At 39.7% G+C, this 22,427-nt stretch overlaps 1 protein-coding gene across 3 annotated transcripts in view; it reads left to right on the top strand.

The window, feature by feature from the left end:
• SFMBT1 (Scm like with four mbt domains 1) overlaps positions 1-17,996 on the top strand; it is a 126,081-nt gene extending 108,085 nt beyond the window's left edge. For all 3 annotated transcript variants that reach the window (XM_060022683.1, XM_060022681.1, XM_060022682.1), the window contains 11 exons: positions 1,110-1,236; positions 2,298-2,411; positions 3,654-3,696; positions 5,883-5,947; positions 8,164-8,303; positions 9,054-9,163; positions 10,242-10,417; positions 14,615-14,793; positions 14,974-15,219; positions 16,081-16,209; positions 17,325-17,996. In XM_060022683.1, the coding sequence (XP_059878666.1) occupies positions 1,110-1,236; positions 2,298-2,411; positions 3,654-3,696; positions 5,883-5,947; positions 8,164-8,303; positions 9,054-9,163; positions 10,242-10,417; positions 14,615-14,793; positions 14,974-15,219; positions 16,081-16,209; positions 17,325-17,465 (1,470 nt within the window). In that variant the 3' untranslated portion in view covers positions 17,466-17,996. The remainder of the gene's footprint in view (positions 1-1,109; positions 1,237-2,297; positions 2,412-3,653; positions 3,697-5,882; positions 5,948-8,163; positions 8,304-9,053; positions 9,164-10,241; positions 10,418-14,614; positions 14,794-14,973; positions 15,220-16,080; positions 16,210-17,324) is intronic.
• Positions 17,997-22,427: the final 4,431 nt, after the last annotated feature.

Raw genomic sequence — 22,427 nt, 5'->3', positions numbered from 1 at the left:
TGAAAGCCATTCTTATTCTTGATCTTTCATATATGACCTGCCCTTTTCTCTATCCCTGGAAAGTTATAGAATCTCTTTTGTCACTCCCTTTCAGTGTCAAGCTATGGCTTGGCCTGTCTTCACCCATGTGCTGGGGCGTGGAGAGCACATTCTCTCTGGAAACTTGCGCCTCTCTGTGCTGGGAAGTTCCCTTGGATCTCTTCTTTGATTTCCTTTTCTTTTTCTCTCTTCTCCTTCGGGAATTCTCATTTTGGTGGCCCTCTGGACCAGGCCTCCAATTTTGCCGCACCCTCCCCACCCCCACCGCTTTTCCTGTTTCTTAGGGGTTTTTTTTTTGCTTTGCTTGCTGGAAGATTTCCTAAACTTTATCTTTCAACCCTTATTTTGAGTTTTTAATTTTTGATATCACATTTTTACTTTTTAAAAACTATTTCTGAATATTTTTAATAACATACTGTTCTTATTTTAAAGATGCAATAGTTTTTCTCATCTTTCAGAGGATGTTAATTACCCCCACCTTTTGTGAGTTTTCTTCTTACATAATCTGTTTTCTCCAAGTTGCTTGTTTTGTCTGTTTTGGTCTCTAGTTTTCATATGTTTAGATATCTGGTAATTCCTTGGTGGAATTTGCTTGCTTATATTTAAGAAATGGGAGACTAAAAGAAAAAGCTGATTGGAAGCTCTGAGCATGTGGGTGGGGCTTGTCAACCTTGAACTTCCCTATTGGGTAAGATCTGTCTGGCCATTTGTTGGGGAAACCTAAATCCATGTCTTTATGTGTTCCTTCTTGTGCTTCATATTGCCACAAGAAGTCTCTTCCATTTGCTCGCATGGAGGGTAGTAGCAGGGACTGGGCCTCAGCATTCCACATGCTAATCTCTGTTCTGGACAGCATGCATGCCCTCAGTAGTTCCTGTGTCCTCCTGCCCAGGGATCTGTTGTTTTACCCTCTGGAGGATAAATCTTATCTTCTGTAGGGAGGGAAAGGGACAGTTACCCTGGGGTGTGGAATGGAGGAGTTGCTCTAGGATTAACTGTTACTTGGAAAGTTCTCTCAGATGAGCACGTGAGTTAATACTGAGTATGTATTTGATTAATTTATCTTCTAGTCAATTTCTGAGCATGAATTTAAGGAGAACATGAAGCTTGAGGCAGTGAACCCTCTTCTCCCTGAAGAAGTGTGCGTTGCCACCATTACTGCAGTGAGAGGCTCCTACCTGTGGCTCCAGTTGGAGGGTAAGCGTCAACACCCCTGAGAAGCCTTCGTCTGACCACTCTTCTTTGCCTTCCTGTTTACCCCTGTAATGTGGCTTGTTAAACTTAATTGATTAGCTAAATAGGGGTCTTGTTCAGAGACTTCTAATTTGTAATGTAAGACTCTGAGCTAAAAATTCATCCTCCTGTCCTTGACCTTCAAATTTTAGGAAATGAATATGAATAAAAGCCTTCACTTATATGGCCCCCTGTTTTCTTGAACGGGAAAATACAAGTTAAATAGCATATATTTTGATGTGACCAAAATACTTGAGCATGAGCATTAGTAACTAGCTTATTCAAGAGATTATATTTTGGTTGCCCCCAACCAGTAGAACCAAAAAGTATGTAAAATTGAAAAGATATATTATGCTAAAAGTAATATTCAGTGATGGGACAGGTTTGTGGACAGAAAGTAGTATGCGAGTACTCAGCACTACAGCTAACTATGCCTGGGTTTCTTTTTTTTCACTGCTGAGTAGTCAGACTCGGTCCTTGCTGTTGTTCCCGGTTTGTAGAATTGGCCTTTAACATAGGTGTCAAGGACAGTATTGGATGTACATGTTTATGCAACCCCTGCTGAGCAACTTTGTTTACATCACTTTCTGACTTGAGCCCACCAGTCTAACTTCTGGCTTGTTTCTGAGTACCAGAAGTAATGTTTTTATTGAGTAGAACTATAACGTTTGCCTTTTATTTTCCAGTTATTTCGTGGAATTGACGACCATATTTGTCAACCATCTGAATGATATTACTGGTAGTTCTAGGTGCTTATTTGCTGTTCCCTAACTAAGGGTCACCCTGTACATTGACTACCTGTTTTGGTCTTTATACAGTTACGCTTGGGGGACAGTTTGCTTTTTCTCTTAATGTTTGTCACACATGAAAAAGTATGACTTCTGTGTAAAGGGAACTTGCTTAAGAGACTTTGTGTCTGTATTATTGCAACAGTAGAACACTGTCTACTAGAACATTGTCTAGAAAGTAGTTTATGAAGAAAGCTATTTAATAGTCTTTAAAAAATTTTTTTTAAATCTAAACAGGTTCTAAGAAACCCATACCTGAATTTATTGTGAATGTGGAATCCATGGATATATTTCCTTTGGGCTGGTGTGAAACCAATGGCCATCCCCTCAGCACTCCTCGCCGAGCACGAGGTAGCTGTCTATTTCTGGGTCAAAGGATTGATTGTTAAATAATTTGCTGTGTGGCTGTTACCAAGTAGGATGAATCTGGACATTTCAGAGAAAAATAAAATGATATTCTGGTTATCTGTTTCTGCATAGGAAATCATTCATTGCAACAAAACATTTATTATCTCACATTTTCTGTAGGTCAGGAATCTGACTCAACTTAGCTGGGACCTCTGGATCCGAGTCTCTGGTGAGGCTGCATTCAGGGCCTCAGCAGGGCTCTTGTCATCTCAAGGCCCAACTGGGGGAGGATCTGCTCCCAAGTTTACTCAGATGGCTGTGGGCAGGAATTCATTTCCTTGTGGGCTGTTGGACTGAGGGCCTCAGTTCCTTGTTGACTGTCAGTTGGAGGCTTCCCTCAGTTTCTTGTCATGTGGGCCACTTTGTGGGGGAGCTCATAGCACAGGAGTTGGCTGTAGCTGCTTTGGAAAACAATCTGGCAGTTCCTCGAAGTGTTAAATATAGAGCTATATACTCATGAGAAATGAAAACATATATCCACATAAAAATTTGTACACAAATGTACATAGTGGAACCAATCCAAATGTCCATCAACTGATGCATAGATAAACAAATGTGGTATCTCCACACCATGGAATAGTATTCAGAAATATAAAGGAATGAGGTGTCAGCACACACCACAACTTGCATGAACTCTGAGAACATTATGCTAAGTAAAAGAAGCCAGTCACAAATCATACATGTTGTATGATTCCATTTATGATTTAACAAGCAAATCTAGAGAGTGGAAAAGTAGATTAGTAGTTACCTAGGGCTCGGGGGTGGTTAAGTGGAGAGGTGATTGCTAAGGAGTACCGAGTCTCTTTTTGAGATGATAAAAATATTCTCAAATTGACTGTGGTAATAATTGCCCAACTATGTGAATACACTAAAGACCAGTGAACTGCGTATGGTTGTCCCTCCATATATGTGGGGGATTGGTTCTGGGACCTGCCATGGATACCAACATCTGCAAATGCACAGGTCCCATGGTTGGCCCTCTGTCTCTGAGGTTTTGTATCTGAGGAATCAACTAACTGCAGACTGTGTAGTACTACAGTATTTACTGTTGAAAAAAATCCACATATACTCAGACCCATGTTGTTCAAAGGCCAGCTGTAAGCTAAAGTTAGCTTAATGCATATATAACTTTTCCTTTGTCTTTTAATTTTTCTTGACATTTATATATTTTTTTTCTTTGTACAGTACACAAACAGAGGAAAGTTGCAGTGGTTCAACCAGAAAAACAGTAAGTGATAGTATGTTTGAATAGTTGACATTTGAAAGTTAAATATCTAGAAGAAGAAATAACTATTTCAGAGAATATATCTCCTCATATATTGTTTTCTCAGATGGAAGCATAATCCTTTAATTCAGCTTTTGATAGTTTATATACTTCTCCTTACAATATGAGCATTTCCTAAAGTGGCATTATATATAAAAGGGTACAATGCATTCTCAAGATATTCCCCAAATTGAATTTTCTTTGGCTTTTAGACCCTGAAGACATTTGAATAAGAGAGGAAATAGAGTCTCTATGCTGGTATTTGTTAAGGAAAACACAAAATTTTAAATCAGGTTATGATTTGTCACAGTGAAAAGAACTTGAGGAAGAAAACAACAACTCTACAAGAAAAGTCACACTCAGAGGAGTGCTTCTGTCTCCCATTAAGAAGCCCTTTGGGACTTCTCTGGTGGTCCAGTGGTTAAGACTCTGCACTCCCAATGCAAGGGACCCGGTTTCGATCCCTAGTCAGGGAACTAGATCCCACATGCCACAACAAAGATCCCGCACGTGGCAACGAAGATCCCACATGCTGCAACTAAGACCCAGTGCAGCCAAGTAAATAAACAAATAAATATTTTTTAAAAAAAGCCCTTTGTAGCATTCCTTCATACACACTGTTGAAAAGCAAAGAATTAGTGGTGCCTTTAAAATACAAGGGATTTTGTGTGCATGTGTATTTTTAAAAATTGGGTTTTCAATTCTGTCTTAGCTCAGGCTGCCAGAACAAAATACCAGAGACTGGTGGCTTAAACAACAGAAATGTATTTCTCACAGTTCAGGAGGCTGGAAGTCTAAGATCAGGTACCAGCCTGATTTGGTTCCTGGTCAAGGCTCTCTTCTAGCTTGCAGATAGCCATCTTCACACTGTGTCCTCACATGGCAGGAGCAAGGAGGAAGGGAGTTCTTTCTTTCTTGTTCTTCTTATGAGGCCACTGATCCTATTGGGTTAGAGCCCCACCCTTATTTACTGCCTAAAAGGCCTATGTCCAAACACACTCACATGGGGTGGGGGTGGAATTAGGGCTTCAACATATGAATTTAAGAGAACACAGTTCAGTCAGTCTGTAGCAAATTCTGTATAATTTATAGCTGCTTTCATGGCTATGTGAGTAATAAAATAATTTCTCTCCAATTGTGGTGGAGAGAAAGGCTGCAGCATTCTAACCCAGCTAGAGGACTGAGAAAGCAATGACAAAAAAACTGGCTTTGGATTTTTCCTTGACTTAGTCATCAAGACTGATCCAAAGGTTTAGTGAGAAAGTATTCTGAAAAGATAAATTAGCCTTTTTCAGTGATTGCTGCATATGGTGTAATTCTGTTTTTGTAATTTGTCTTTAATTTTGAAACTGATAGAAGGAAACAGACCCTATATAAAAATGCTTCTGTTCTTCATCTATTAAAAAAACAAGTACAGATCTTCCTCGATTTATAATGGGATTATGTCCCAATAAACCCACGTTAAGTTGAAAATATCATAAGTTGAAAGTGCATTTAACACACCTAGCCTACCAAACATCGTAGCTTAGCCTACCTTAAATGTGCTCAGGACACTTACACATTAACCTTCAGTTGGGCAAAATCATCTACCACAAAGAATACTCACGTGATTTATTGACTACTGTATTGAAAGCAGAAAACAGAAAGGTTGTAAGTGTATTGATTGTTTACCCTGTGATCTCCTGCCTGACTGGGTTGCTGCCCAGGAACATGGATTGTACCGCATATCACTAGCCAGGGAAAAGATCAAAATTCAAAGTATGGTTTCTGCTGAATGCATATTGCTCCTGCACCATCGTTAAGTGGAAATATCGTTAAGTAGAACCACTGTAAATTGGGGACCATCTGTAGTTTACTTGCAGTTTAAGAATCCAACAAGGAATTCTATAATTTGTTGCTCACATGAATGCAAGTTCATTGGAACATGCAGTATCACAGTACTGTCTACAGACTGTTGTCCCCTTAGAACATGTCCATGGTTTTTAAAACAATTGCTGTTTCTAAAAAAAGTACAATTGAGGAAGCACCTTTTGTTACCAGTTTTGCAATCTGCCACATTTGTTTTCTTCTTAGATTTGAAGGAAACTAATCCTCACATTTTACTGACCTTAGGAATTATCTCATTATTTTGTTGTGTTTTCTTGATGCAGAATACCATCCTCAAGGACTGTCCATGAGGGTCTGAAGAATCAGGAGCTGAGCTCCACAGACTCAGGTATAAGTGCATGCAATCTTAGGGAAAAGACAACCTTTAGCTTCTTTTAATGGACTATATCTAAAAATAACTTATTAAACAATACCTTTGATTTATGGGTTGTAGCTTTATAGAGGGGTCTCTTAATTGTGATTTTAAAGAGTTATAATTGTCTAAGATATATTTAGTTTAATAATTATCTTTAGGCTGGTATTTCTGTCCATTATAAATGGACATTATAATATTTTAGCCATTATTTACTGATCACTTGTCAGTGTTAAAGGCTCTGGAGGTCAATATATCATCCCTGAGTTTAAATAAAGAAACTTAGGCTTTTCAGATCGTGCTCTTTTTTTAAACTGGGTGGTTAAGAGATAGATATTTATTCTTCTTTAAACCCTTTTTATGATATACACACTTTGTATATATATTTTGCAATTAAAAAAAAAAAAAAAAAACACTGAAAAACAGATTGTTCCAGAGGCAATGCCTGATAAATAAGACAAGGATCCTTGCTGGAGGCCCAAGCCTTTTGACCAGGGCTCCTTGGAACTACTCTTGACACCACTTTGCTGGTTGTATAATGCTTAGCATCTTGGCTCTGTGTGTTTTAGCACAGATTAGGCATTTGGGTGGTATTTAGTAAATGCCTAGAAAAGAAAGGAAACCAAAGCTCAAAGAGTTCACACAGCTTACAGTAGAAGGGTCAGAAATGGAACTCAAATTTTTCTCAAGTTCAAAACCTGCACTTTTTTCTCTTCTACCCACTGCCTTTTCATAACATCATTTATACATAGAGGATCAGGGCTGCATGACTCCTTATTTTTGACATGTTACTGAACGTTCTAATACCTACTAAAACTAAAGAATTAAGACATTAATATCTCATGTGACCACAGCCAAAATGTGTTTGCTTTGGGTTTTGTCATATGTCAAGTTACCTTGGAAACAGAGCCTGAGACTCTGATATTTGCATGCAGGAGTTTCATTGGGGAGTGCTTTTTGAAACACTCCTGGGAAGGGTAAAAGATGCAGGACTGGGCAGAGGGAGAAGTTGAGTCACAGTGCAGTTGTAACAGAAGTCTCTTCCAGTCCCACAGGGAGCCTTGGAGCTGGTATAGCCACTGAGTGTCCCTCAGTGGTGTGTCCCTAGAGGTGTGGTGGCCACACCCTTGTACTCCCTCCTTGGTCAGTTATTGGAAGTGAGTTGCTTCTCCCTCCCCACCTCACAAAGGGTGGGACCTTGGGCAAGGTAGCTCTCTCCTACTGAGGGACAGTTCTGGACTGAGAGATATTCCAGGATAGACTCACAACTAAGAGCTGTAAACTCCCAACATTCCCAGCAGCAGGGAGCATCCCCTGAGGGGATCTGGGTGACAGAGTTCAAATGGAGAAGTAGGCACCGACATGCTGACCACTGTGCTAAGACTGGGTTCTTAATTAGAGAATGAACACTATGTACTTCAGGGTGCTATCAACACTGGGCAGTGTGCACGCTCGTTTCCTTTTGATTAACAGGGCAGTGTCCATCAGAAGAGCTTTCTTTGCTTTATATGAAAATGGAAAATGTTTTAGTGTCCTTGAATTTTTTTACATTTAGTAGCTGAATTGCCAACTACTCATATGAGGGAATTAAAAAAATCTTATATTGGAGTACAGTATTCATACAGAAAAATAGTTGAAGAGAAGGGTCTCTAGGCCTAGTTATACCCCGTAATACCTAAAGAATTTAGAGATGTGGTCACAGAATGCTTTTATCCCTCTGAGGAATCGCAGTGATGGGTGGGCTCCCACATCACCAAATGCTACCAGCATACTAGTTTGGTAGTTTTAAGGGGACAAACTGTAGTTCTGGGTAATATTCACCATCACTGTCTAGAAATATTCTAGAATCGATTATTGAGTCGTTGATCTTCAGGAATCATCATGAGTTCTTGAAGTAAATCCTCCACTTCCTGTAGTGATAGAAGCGTGGGGCTCTGGAACAATGTTGCATTAACCAGGAGTTAATCTGCAGTAAGGATGTTGTTGATCTCAGCAGAGTGATAGCTCTATAATAGACTTGTTGTAAGTATAAGGTATTTCACACTCAGACAGTATGTTAAACTCCAAAATAAGTTAAGTCCTGACTTTATGTAATGGTGGATATGCTGGGTTTTTTCTTCAGTAATTCAGCTTTGGAAACATAGGGTAGAAAACTATTCTGTTCTGAATATTTGTTTCTCTTCATTTCTCAGTTATGATTAATGGAAAATATTGCTGTCCAAAGATATACTTCAACCACCGTTGCTTCTCAGGGCCATATCTTAACAAAGGAAGGATCGCTGAGCTGCCTCAATGTGTGGGACCCGGGAATTGTGTCCTGGTCCTCAGAGAGGTAAGGTTCCCGCCTGGAGTAGAAGAATTTAAGAAATTTTACAGCAGTCTGGTAGACTCATCCAGACAAGGATCAGCGTGCCGTAGGTGTGACAACTCTAGGTTTTATCAAAAGTGACTCACTTTTCTCATGTATTGGACAGTGAACTAGGCACATAATTATTTTTGCTCCATAGGAAACATTCACCTAAGCAGTTCTTCACGTGGCAGGTTCACCTCTGTCAGTGTAGAAAGGTCTTCTGTCAGAGGCCACGTGAGGACCAGGCAGGAGTGAACATGAGAGTAGTCTAAGCCTGAGAGGCTGTGTGGTATTAACCTGGGACCGTGATAGAACTACATACACATCTGCTGGACTTGAGCTTCCCAGGCAGGGTGCTGCACTGTGGGTAAGAGATGTGAGGGTTCCAAACCTATCAGCCCTTAGGGTGGTGAGGCTGTGCCTGGGGAGGCCGGAGCTTCTGTGTGTACCATGACTAGGAAAGGATTTGGAAGCAAATGCTAGAGTAATTTTAAATTTGTGGTGCCTATTTCTTCCTGACCATAATGTTTAGAATATTTAAGAGGGTCTCATTACTGTCTTATTTGCAACTTTGGTCAACTGTCATATCTTCAGTATTATTATTTTGTTAACGTTTGTCAATTAATATGACTAGAATTAATCACCTAGGTGACATTCTAGGGAATAGCAAGGTTCTAATCATCTGCTTTTCTCCTCCCCAACCCATATTTCTGCTTTAAAAATGGAGCACAGGTCCTCACTTTACTGATCAATGCAGCCTATAAACCCAGTCGTGTCCTTCGGGAGCTGCAGCTGGACAAAGACTCTGTGTGGCATGGATGTGGGGAAGTCCTCAAGGCCAAGTGAGTAGGCTCCCCTGCCCTTTATTCTTTTTTTTTTTTTTTTTTTTTTGGCTGCATTAGGGGTCTTCATTGGCTGCATGCGGGCTTTCTCTAGTTGTGGCTAGCAGGAGCTACTCTTTGTTGCGGTGCATGGGCTTTGCATCGTGGTGGCTTCTCTTGTTGCAGAGCACAGGCTCTAGGCGCACAGGCTTCAGTAGTTGTGGCTTGTGGGCTCAGTAGTTGTGGCTCGCGGTCTCCAGAGCGCAGGCTCAGTAGTTGTGGCGCACAGGCTTAGTTGCTCCGAGGCCTATGGGATCTTCCCGGACCAGGGCTTGAACCTGTGTCCCCTGCATTGGCAGGCGGATTCTTAACCACTGTGCCACCAGGGAAGCCCCCCCTGCCCTTTATTCTTAATCATGCTTAACAGGTCACAGAATTGATTCTTCCATGGATAATATTAGGGTACTTACGTTCCCTTGGGCAGGGCTTCTTCAACTATTTGTGGTAAAGGACCACGTTTGTTTTCTTTTTTAAGTTGCTATCCTATTATACTTTTATAAAATATGGTAAAAATGAGTTACAAAAATACGGAATTCAAAAGACATACAATGCAGGAACAGCTTTTTTGTTACTAGATTTAAGAGCCATAGAATTACTTCTGCAAGTTACTGTGAAAGTTTATAAAACATTTGCTCTTGTTTTCTGACCTTATCTTGTCATGGATGGGTAACAGTTGGCAGGTTATATTGGTCCGTGGGCCATACTCGTGGAACCACTACTGTAGGGTCAAGGAAGACTTAATGAAAGTCACTGTTTTTTTAGTGGTTAGTGTAGAAGTTATTTGAAAACCTTAAACATAGGAACAGAAAGCGGGGACCTTACTTTGCTAATTTAAAAAGTCAGCTTTTAGTTGTCATAGCTTACTAGATTATAAATTTAAGTACAATATAAATTCCTCATTGTTTTCAGAGTCCTCAAACTGTAAAGGACATAGAATATTCTAAGAAGCAAAAATATTTTTCAGGTCTGTTAATATACTTGATTTTTCTCTGTAATCACTAGCCCAATAAACTTGGTATCTGATGTCTTCCAATGGCAGATACAAAGGAAAGAGTTACCGAGCTACTGTCGAGATAGTGAAAACAGCAGATCGGGTGACTGAATTCTGCCGGCAAACCTGTATCAAACTGGAGTGCTGTCCTAATCTCTTTGGTCCACGGATGGTTCTGGATAAGTGTTCAGAGAACTGCTCTGTACTTACAAAGACTAAATATAGTGAGTCAAGTTTTTTAAATTTGTTAACTGTAGCAGCTGACCATATCTCATATCCTAGAAGGTTTTTATTTTGCAGACATTCAGATATAGCAGAGGTATGCAAACATTTTCTATAAAGGGCCAGATAATAATATTTTAGGCTACGGGTCATAGGATCTCTTTTGCATATTCTTTTTGTTTTGTTTTAATTTTTTAAAAGAACACTTTTAAAAATGTAAATACTATTTTTAGCTTGTGGGCCATACCAAAACAGGCCATGGGTCACATTTGGCCTACAGGCCCTAGTTTGCCAACCTTTATGTACAGAGTGTATATAAATTAACTGTTGCATCTAATGGGATATGGAATCTGTTTATACAGTCTGCATGTATTTATTACGGGTCCACTGTGTGCTGCCACTGTTGTAGCACTGGGATACAAATGTAAAGAAAAAAATTCCTTTCCTCACTGAGTTTACATCTTAATGTGGGAGATAGATAATAAACAAGTGAACAAATAGAGGGAAGTACTATGGAGAAAAATGAAGCAAAATGAGCAAAGTAGGAGAGTGAGGAAGGCTAGCAGGTGGGGTGCTGTTCATACAGGTGGCCAAGGAAGTGAAGGAAGCAGGAGAGCTAGCTGTGCAGACATTGGGGTGAGAGTGCTGGGCAGGAGGCAGGAGTATGTCATAACAACACCTGCTGCCTCTCATTGCTTGTCTTCTCTTTTGTGAAACGGCAAAAAAAAAAGGCATTCAGAATGAAATGTTTAATTTGGAGTCTTGTCAAGGCATTGTTACCCAAACACAAAATTCTGATCCTACTTTTCCTTAAATCCTTAAATCCCACAAGCCCTGATGTCACTTAGGAGAATTAATACAGAGGTGGATTTTACCTTGTTAAACTTGAAGATTTCTTTTAGGGGGTCTCTAATTTTGGGCCTCTTAAACTTTATCATGCGTGCAAATTCTGAGGATCTTGTTGAAATAGAGGTTCTGGTTCATCATGCCATGGGTATCTGGGGCCGTGCAAATTCTGAGGATCTTGTTGAAACAGAGGTTCTGTTTCATCATGCCATGGGTATCTGGGGCCTAAGTGTCTGCATTTCCAACAAGTTCCCAGATGCTGGTGATGCTGCTGATCCAAGGTCCATATTTAGCGTGACAAGTTTTCTAATTAGTATATGAATCACAAAATCATATGAGAGTATCTAACCTAGTTTCTACTTATATTTATTGGATTATAAACTCCTTAAGAGCAGAGTTTGTCTAACTTATTATTATTGTGTCAGATTCAGCACTTAGTTTAGTAAATTGCAATGGTTATTAGTGGCCAAGTGAAATGTACTGTTCATATAAGCACATGTATAAGTACACCAATTAGAGCCTTTGGATGTATGTGGATTATGTTATGCTTTTTGTCTTGAATTTATCTTTCACAATGATATAATTGAAATTAGCCTAGATTTTAGGACTCTTTATAATTTTTCCCAATTAGTAATTTGAATGATATCAAATGGATTTATATCCTTTAGTATTCATTTTTTGCAAAAAATTACATTATATTTTGATATTACTTTAATATGTAACTCAGAGCTAAACTACATATATTTCATTTTTGGAATTGTCTCTATATTCTAAAATTTATATGAAAATACAAAGGACCTAAAATAGTCAAAACAATCCTGAAAAAGAAGAGTAAAGTTGGAGGGCTTACTCTATCTGACTTCAAATCTTACCATAAACTATAGTAATCAAAAGTGGGGTATTGATGAAAGAATAGTCAAATAGAGTGATGGGACAGAATAGAGGGTCCAGAAATAGAGACAAACTTATGTAGTTAAAGAATTTTCAACAAAAATGATAAATTTAATGGGAAAGGAATTTCTTTCAACAAATGGCACTGGTACAATTGGATATCCAAATCGAAAATGCAAAAACAGAGCTCCTTGGCTCCACCTCACTATATACAAAAATTTATTCAAGGTAATTAATCATAGACCTAATGTAAAAGCTAAACTATAAAGCTTCTAGAAGAAAACAAAAGAGGTATCCTGAAGATCTTGAGCTAGGCAAAGGTTGCTTAGAGAGGACACAGAATTCACTAACCTGAAGGAAAAACTAATACATTAAACATTACCAAAATTAAAACTTTTGCTCTCAATAATACTATTTATAAAAAGGAAAAGACATTCCACAGTCTGGAGAAAATATTCTGTTTATTTGTTTGTTTTGGCATCCCTGAGGGCGCACAGATGAGAAGATATTCTTAATCCATATATCCAACAAAGAACTTGTCTCCAGAATATATTAAAAACTCTCACAACTCAATAAAAAGAGGAGTTTTGAAACTAGAGAAAGCTGGTAGTTGTACAACATTGTGACTACACTAATACCACTAAATTGTACATTTTTATATATTTAGTTGTTTGTTATGTGACTTTTACCTCAATTTAAAAATAAGTAAATAGAAAGAGAAACAAAATGATCTGGTATTCGATAGTGGTGATGGCTGCACAACAGTGTATTCATTCATAGTCTGTGTCTAAAGACTGCTGAATGTGTACATATGACGGATTTTATGTTATGTGAATTATATCTCAGTAAAAAATTAAACAGAGAAAACTATTTTAAAAAGTGAATAAAAGACTTGAATAAGCGCTTCACCAAAAAAAGATACGCACATGGCCAATAAGTAAATGAAAATGTGCTCAGTAGCATTAGTTGTCAGGGAAGTGCAGATTTAAACTACGATAAGAAATTACTGTATATCCACTAGGTTGGCTAAAATGAAAATTACTGACAATCCCACATGTTGGCAGAGGTGTACAGAGCAGCTACATCTCTCGTACATTGCTGGTGGAGTGTAAAATTATATAACCCTTTTGGAAAACGGTTAGCAGTCTCTTTAAAGGTAATCATATGTCTACCATATGATCCAACAATTCCATTCCTAGATATTTACCCAAGGAAGATGAAAACATTGCCCACTAAAAGCCTTGTACAAGAATGTTCACTACAACTTAATAATTGCCAAAATCTGGAAACAACCAGGGGCCCATCAGCAGGAGAATAGATAAACCGGTATATTCATACAATGGAATGCTCTTCATCAATATGAAGAAATGAACTACTCATACACACAACATAGATGAAACCCAAAAACATTATGCTGGGACTTCCCTGGTGGTGCAGTGGTTAAGAAGCCAATCCGCCTGCCAATGCAGGGGATGCGGTTTGATCCCTGATCTGGGAGGATCCCACATGCCGCAGAGCAACTAAGCCCATGCGCCACAACTACTGACCCTGCGCTCTAGAGCCCGCATGCCACAAGTACTGAGCCCGCATGCCCTAGGGCCTGCGCGCCGCAACTACTGAAGCCCGCGTGCTCTAGGGCCCATGTGCCATAACTACTGAGCCCACGTGCTGCAACTGCTGAAGCCTGTGCGCCTAGAGCCCGTGCTCCACAGCAAGAGAAGCCACCGCAATGAGAAGCCCGTGCAACTAAGAGTAATCCCCGCTCACCACAACTAGAGAAAGTCCACGTGCAGCAACGAAGACCCAATGCAGCCAAAGATTAAAAAAAAGGGCTTCCCTGGTGATGTAGTGGTTGAGAGTCCGCCTGCCAATGCAGGGGACACGGGTTCGTGCCCCGGTCCGGGAGGGTCCTGCGTGCCGTGGAGTGGCTGGGCCCATGAGCCATGGCCGCTGAGCCTGCGCATCCGGAGCCTGTGCTCCGCAACAGGAGAGGCCACAGCAGTGAGAGGCCCACGTACCGCAGAAAAAAAAAAAAGAAAAGTTAAAATTAAATAAAAAAGAAACACTTAAAAAAAATTATACTGAGTGAAAGAAGCCTTGTTGGAAAAAGTATTTACTGAATGATTCCTTAGATGAGGCAAAACTAGTCTATAGTGATGGAAATTAGAATAGTGATTACTTCTGGTGAGGGGGACTAACTAGGAAGTGACCCTGGAAACGTTCTAGGTTAATGTAGATATTCTGTATCTTGTTAGGGGGAGGATTATTCAGGTTTATGCATTTGTCAGTTACTAATCAAACTGTATATTCAGAATCTATAGTCAAGATTATTCCATTGTATGGAATTTAACCTTAATCAAATACACTGTACCCATGTTGTGCTATGCTAGTGGAATCTCTTGTGGTTTGAGGTACACAAAAATAATGAAGCTACTTCATTTTTCTTTGTCATTCACATTTAGCACACTACTATGGAAAGAAGAAAAATAAAAGAATTGGGAGGCCACCTGGTGGGCATAGTAACTTAGCATGTGCCCTGAAAAAAGCGAGTAAGAGGAGAAAGAGGCGAAAAAATGTTTTTGTTCATAAGAAGAAACGCTCCTCTGCATCTGTTGATAATACCCCAGCGGGCTCTCCCCAGGTACGAGATCTATGATGTACCTGTAATGTCTAGAAGCCAAGCGATCCCTGGTTTACAATACAGACAGAAGGAATACCTGCAGGTCTTTCTATTTGGATCTCCGGCCAATGGAAGATGGTCTCGTGGTCCAGGAACTGATTTGTCCTGAATTTCAATGAGACTTCTCTCCTTGTCCTCTAGGGAAGTGGAGGTGAAGATGAGGATGACCCAGATGAAGGGGATGATGATTCCCTAAGTGAGGGCAGTACATCTGAGCAACAGGATGAGCTACAGGAAGAGTCAGAAATGTCAGAAAAAAAATCATGCTCCTCCTCTCCCACCCAAAGTGAGATATCCACATCACTGCCTCCAGACAGACAGAGAAGAAAAAGAGAGCTTCGCACTTTTTCATTTTCTGATGATGAGAATAAACCTCCTTCACCAAAGGTACCCGTTTTAAAACTAGTCTTTTTTTCTCTCTTGACAATTTCCCTCTAGAATCTAACCGTTAATGATGTTGGTGTTACACTTATTTCACTATGGCTTCAGTTGAATTTCCTGGGTCTTTTTTAAAAACATCCCAAATTCAGTGATTTACTTGCATTTCAAGGATTATTTGGAGATCAACTACTTATCAGGAGGAAAGTCTCTCTCAGAATGGCTGCTTGTTTTAAGTAAAAAAAAGTTTCATTGGTAGTTTATTAGTAACTTGTCATTTAGTTTAGGGAAAGCTGCCTTTTGATATTTTTCGTAATATATATGGTTTTGTAGTAATAAGTTATCTTTTTGGTTCTGATTAAACCATTTTGTTTGGTAGATTCATACATGCATATTAACACATACATGCATTATAAGAATGGCAGTTAAGTTAGTGTTTTAAAACTGGATTGCTTTTTAAATATAGTCTGTGAACAGAAGTGGTTAAAAACGATTTCTCCTGATAATTTAGTTAAGCCTTCTCTTATTGGAAATACCAGCCCATCTACTTCTGCACCCTGCCAGAGAGTGACCTGAAATAAACCAAGGAACAAGTGGAAGATTTTAAAACTATTCTTCTCTGTTAAATTGTCCAAATTATTTGTGCTGAAACTTTGAGATGAATTCTTGTCTGTTAATATTTCTTATTATAAAAGACAAACATTTCCTGATTAGCTAGTGTGTATGGACCTTTGCCATCCTTGCTGGGAGAAATCATGTCCTAAAACCACTTTAAATCCTGCCTTAAAGGGTTATGACTTTATGTAGAGACTTTCTTAGAATGAAATAGTTCTAACACCATTTGGTTTGCTTTTGTTGTGGGGAATGAAGGAAATAAGGATTGAAGTTTCTGAAAGGCTTCACCTGGACAGTAACCCCCTGAAGTGGAGTGTGGCGGATGTTGTGCGGTTCATCAGATCCACCGACTGTGCTCCGCTAGCAAGAATATTCCTAGACCAGGTAATCACAAAGACCTTGAGGTTTTAGTAATGTATCTCTTTAGCAGAGGTCTGTGGAGGTAATAGCAATTTATTTACAAGTCTAAGGAAAAATATTTCTATCCAAAACAAAACAAAAAAAATTATTTCCCTTCTCCGGAGTAGAACTATGATAAAAAGTTACTTATCTGACTGCCTCCATAGTTGAAGCAGATTATTATTGCATTCTCATTTTTCCTAAGAGTTTGTTTCCATCCCCTATTAAATAGCTTAAAATTACGCATGCTATACTTAATTATCCTCCTCTTTTCCAGAATAACGATCTGCTTGTTTTAAAAAATAAGTAACATCTATAATGTGTTAGGCTCTAACAGAAATAGTCTGTGGCCTTAAATATTGAAATAAATTTTGTTTTGATAATTGAGGAGATTCAAAACTGAACATCTTTTGAAAAGCTGGTCAGGCTTTTATGAATGTTACAGAGTAGGAAAACATTGCAGTTTATAGGTAATATTTTCTTTCAGATTTAGAAAGAGTCCTCTAAAAAGATATTTCTTCTGGCACATTTAGTTGCCGGTTACTGTTAGGCTAGTTAATTTACTGGATTTCTGCAGAGCAGAATGGATTCTTACCCTTGGTACAACTTTTATTACACATTCTGTTTTTTTTAAATTTATTTGGCTGTGTTGGGTCTTAGTTGTGGCATGCAGGCTTCTGTCTAGTTGCGGCACACGGGCTCTCTAGTTGTGACAGACAGGCTCAGTAGTTGTGGCACACGGGCTGCAGAGCGTGTGGGCTCAGTAGTTGCAGTGCCTAGGCTTAGTTGCCCCACAGCATGTGAGATCTTAGTTCCCCAACCAGGGATTGAACCCACATCCCCTTCATTGGAAGGCAGATTCTTAACCACTGGACTACCAGGGAAGTCCCCTTTATTACTAATTCTGAAGATTGATTAGTATGGAGGACTATGAGAGGCATTTAAAAGGAAGTGTGTGATACTTATTTAAAGGGAAAAAGTGATGAAAGGAAAAGCACAGGGACTTTTGATTTTGACAAAGCGAAGTGAACCAGGGCTGTAATGGTCGAGCTGCCACTCATATGCACATCACAGATGATTTGTATTTTATGCTTTAACAGGAAATTGATGGGCAGGCCCTGTTGCTCCTTACCCTTCCCACCGTTCAAGAGTGCATGGACTTAAAACTGGGCCCTGCCATCAAACTTTGCCATCACATAGAGAGGATCAAGTTTGCTTTTTATGAACAGTTTGCCAACTGAGAAGGACAACCAAAGTGAGCTGTATCTTTGAAGCACAAATGCAGCAAATCCTTCGCCCTGCTCTACAAGTGGAGCTGAAATAGTCCTGGGGCTCTGGGCCCTGCAGGTGTCGGCTTGCTCTCTTTGCACTTTCAGGGAAGGAGGACCCACACTGAGTAAGCAAAAACTGCACAGAAGTGGCTCTCCTGCCAGTGAAAATGTGGGCATCTCTTGTTCAGCAGATTGCAGTTTAAAAAAAATAAAGGTTGTGAAGAAAAGACTCCTATAGAAGAATAAGCATTTCCACTGGTGTGGCCTGAAAACGAAGAATAATCTAGGTTGCTGGAAAGCACCCTTTTGGTTTTCTTTTTGTTCTTTCTGTTCCTTCCCATTGTAGATTGAACTTTGTTCTCTGCTTTCTCTTTCTTGGAAAGAGAGAACATAGCTTTAAGTCAGCACTGATATGGGACTGTGCCTAAGGCACATCAGTGCTTCATTGTCATTGTGTTTTTTAAGCTTTTTTAAATTAAAACAGTTCATTTTGGGGATGATTATGTGGCTCTAGGGTTTTGAATGTACAGTCACACTTTGATCCATTTTAAAATCTATTCTTAGGAGTTCCTTTGTTTACTACCTCTGTTGATAATTGAGCTTATAGCCATGTATGAGGTTGTTTTAATGATACCATTTTTAAGCTACATGAACACTAAAACTATGACAGAGTTGGAGGGAAAAAAAACACTGTTTGCTTTCTTAAAAATAATGTGTGGCACTTAACACCAATTCCTTAACTGACTGATCTAAGAACTCTACTGTCATTGTTTTGCATCTTGACCCAGGTTGGGCTGCCTGTTTCAAGTAGTTCAAAGATTGTTGCTATTTCAGTTGAATTGCTTTCTCCCTGTTAGTTCTCAGAGGGACTTCAGAGGCTTTTATTTTGTGTTTACTTTTCTCTATAGTTGTTTGTCTTTCATTTTGAGAGTCCTCACTTTGGGTAAAAATCAGTAGGTGTTCCCTGGACCCACAGTAAAGCCCATTTCCCCATCTTTCTCGGTGTCTCCAGGCAGATAGTGTAGAAGCACAACAGAGAAAATAAGTTTTAGGAGGGGTGATGCAGAGCATGGCATTTCCGTCACAGTATGTCCTCAGTGGCTGGATAGAGATTGAGATTATCCTTCTAGAATAAGGATTCTAGAAACGTCTTTGCCTAGTCACGTTTACTCTTTCTTTGGTTGAACCTTTAAATTGAATGTATTCTACGGTCAATTCCCACTCAACAACTCAAGTTTCCTTTTAGGTGTTTCTTTTGACCCAGCTCAAGTTGGTATTAAACAGGCAAATTTTCACTTATGATTGCACTGTTAGCTATTATAGAATAATAGCGTTTGCTGTACTGTTCCAACCATGTGGAATGAGGAAAGATACATAGGTTGCTTCCTTTAAATGGTTTGCTTTGCTGAGTGTGTGTGTGTGTGTGTGTGTGTGTGTGTGTGTGTGTGTGTGTGTGTTTTAATTATCCTAGTTACCTGCAAATATATAACCTAATCATTCCTCTTCAAGATTTGAAAATGTTTTAAAACTACAAACTGGGTAAATTCTAAACAGCTATACAAATATAAGGTAATTTTATTACAAATTTAAACTGATTGTGATTTTTTCCTTTTCTTCCCCTGCTGCCCCACGTGTTTTTATGGACCTTGGCAAACATTTGTAATCTGAATCTTCTCTTCATTGGATAATTTATGAACCACCTTAACTCAGGCCCTCCAACCAAACCATATATTAAAGCATCAACTCTTTGCTTAGGTTACTACCAGATATACCTGGAAAGACGCTTCATTTAAGTAGAAGTTAATATGTTTGAACTTATCGGAGATATAGTTTTTAAAGTTTTGATTCATTCTATGCCCCTGGAAGAGAAGCATATATATGATGCTTGGGAACAGTTAGCATTAAGTAGATAGAGTTTCGGCGGGAGGGGGGTGGGGGTGGGGGAGGCGGGTATCTTGCATAATAAAATTTCCTGAGAGCTCAGCAGTCAAGGCACTAAGGCAAAGAGTTCCTTGAAGAAGATCAATGAAACAAAAAAAGTCTGCAACTAATTAACACTGTTGTCTTATTTAGGAAAATGAGATTTTCTATAAGAGAGAATTTACCAAATGCAACAGTGAATATGTTATATTGTCTCTCTCTTGACTTCTTCAGAAACCATAGAATTTAAAACACCTCCCTTCACAGGTGAGGGGGCAAAGCCCCTGCAAGATGAAACACACGGCCCTAAGTAGTAGTCTCTGATCAGGTAGAGTCGGGCCCCAGCCAGCTTGTCTATTTATGCCATGATTATTCAAGCTCAGCTTTCTCCCAGAGAGAAGCTGACTCTAAATTAGACAAGTAAGTAGGGTTTCCTACTTACTCTTCCTACCTACTTCCTATTTTTTGCATTCTCATACCAAGATAATAGTTTATCAGGCAACTACATTAAAGAAGTATTATATACCCCCAGTCCCTATCCCTGGCTGTCACAGGAGAGAGGATAATTGTTTGGGAATTTGGCACGGGGCTTTTTTTTTATTTTTTAAGTATAAAATTTAGACTCCATTTGCCTCATAATGTGGCTGGGGCTGGACTGGCCAGCAGTGACAGTCTGATTGTCGTGATTCTAAAACATATATTAAGCCTGATAACAGCTCACCATGTTGGGGTAAAATGTTTGTTATGTTGCAATAGGTATATGAACTTTGGTTTTTAAAGATACCAACCTCTTAAATCTGTGCAAGGTACATTATTAGGGACTGCATTTGTCTAAATTTCACCTTCAGCTGGCTCCATAGCCTCCCTAAGGTCAGAAAGTTTTCCAGGATCCATTTTTGATCCTGAATTGACAAGCTTGGAAACAGGTGAATGGATTGTATCATGCTCCTGGACCTTGAAGTTGACTGACCAATATAAGCCTATTATTGTAGTGTTGGTGTGTTAGGGAAACCTTTTACTGCATGCGAAGATTTGCTGTGACATTTTGACTATATTTTGTGGGCTTCTGGGGACTGTGCTGTTTTCATTTGTAAACCACCTCCATTCCTCTCCGTTGAAGCAGAACTGTGGTGGTTAATGCAGGAAATGCATTAATGGGAGCTTTCGTCCTATCTGCCTTTCTTTAGCGTTGTAGGTGGCTCCCAGCATCTACATTATAGATATAAGAGGTCAGGGAAGGATAGTTACCAACCTCTGGAAGGGATGGGCTTCTTCGGTAAATATTTATTGAATTACGATAGAGGCAGTCATAGAAAACCAGTTCAGAACTTGACCTTTATATGCTCCTTCTCCTGGAAGTAAAATTTTTCTCACTGTGAGAGAGAGGGCATTGGACCAAAGCTTCCTGAGGACTTGAATACATTTTACTTGTTCTCTTGTACCAATTCAGTCACTAATACCATAACTGAATACAGAGTAAAAGCTTTAGGAGGCCTCAGGTTGGATAGTACTCAGAACCATCCCCTCCCCCAAGCCAGAAAGTATTTCTGGGGCACACACAGAACATCAGGGAACTGTAGGTAAGATTTAACTAAATGGGGACATTGGGAAAACTATCATAGGCACTTCTGTTTACTTGGTGCCTATCACCAAAGACATTTATTTAAGACACCATGTGCTGGTTTGATTGATGCCCACAGATACTCTGAGAGAGCTGTTAGGAGCATAGCCTCGGCAGTGGAAACACACACTAAGTTTGAACTTTGGTCCTGTATATTGGAGATGTTTTGTTTGTGTGTGTGTGTGTGTGTGTGTGTGTGTGTGTGTGTGTGTGTGTGTGTGTGTGTGTGTGTGTGTGTGTGTGTGTAAGTAAGTTCAAAAGTGTTCCGTGTTATCAGTTGGCCTTTTGAAGATGAAGGAGAAGGGAGCACTAGCAAATGGAGTATAAGTCTCAGTAGGGACTGGGTACCCCCTTTAAAAATTTGAATGTCTTTGGTCTTGGGTCCACCCAAAGTAACCATGTGTCATGGTCATGGTGCTGGCTCGGAAACCCTGTAGGACAGAGCCTCCTGCAAAACCAAAAAGAAATCAATCACTTTCATGCACGTATAACTCTTCCTTGATTTTATTCACTTTACAATGTTTTGCTAGTGAATTTTGATGATTCCCTCCCATTGTGTCAGGATGTATATGCTTTGGAAATTTGAATTTATCTAAATAAGTCACCTATGGACTTGGAGTTTTGGCAGGAGAGTTCTAAACTCCAAGCCCAGTCCAAATGGATCTGGTTCCAAGCCTGCTCACCTGGGATCTCCTCTGTACTTGTACCAGATTTGACAGGTAGTTCTGTTTCTGAGGGCAGCCTTAGGGGTGAAGGTGGTGGGCCATAAGTGCACTGGAGATCGATTTTCTTCGTTCTAGGGTTTCAGAAGTCTTAGATTTTTGCAAGAACCAGCAGAACCAGGAGTGGGGGTTGGAGGAATGGAGAAGTAGGCCTAAAACTCCATTCCTTTATGTCTTTTCTGACCTGACACACCATTTGGGTCTGTTCTGGTGCCGTGGCCTATCGCAAAGGACTGTCTTAAAGGGAAACAAGCCACAGCCTTGCCGGACATGTCTTTAACTCCAGCAGTAATGGAGTTAAAGCTGTGGGAGGCAAGGGTCTCCGACTATTTCTGGAGGCAAAGGATGACACTGGCTAGTGACATGAAGCTACCATTGCTAATAGGTGTGCCTGTTCTCAGGATGCATGGGAACTCAGTCCTGCGGGTTTCTACGTGTTTTCATTTATCCAACTGCATGCCTAACTTGGCAGAGTGGATGTGAGCGTGAGCAAATAGTGTTGAAAGGATGAAGGTAGGCTCTTGGGGCAAATCAAGTCACAAAGCAGATGACTGAGGGAGGTTACAAAGTTTAGACAAAATTAAAACTTATCTCCTTTTGCAAGAAGTCTCTAGGGAAGTGTACTTTGAATGTTTCTCTTGAGATTTTTAAGTGCTCATTTTTTTTCTC

The sequence above is a fragment of the Delphinus delphis genome, chromosome 10, assembly GCF_949987515.2.
Source record: "Delphinus delphis chromosome 10, mDelDel1.2, whole genome shotgun sequence".
Taxonomy (NCBI): Eukaryota; Metazoa; Chordata; class Mammalia; order Artiodactyla; family Delphinidae; genus Delphinus; species Delphinus delphis.
Note: the sequence above shows the minus strand (reverse complement) of the source record. Positions and strands in the feature narration are given on the sequence as shown.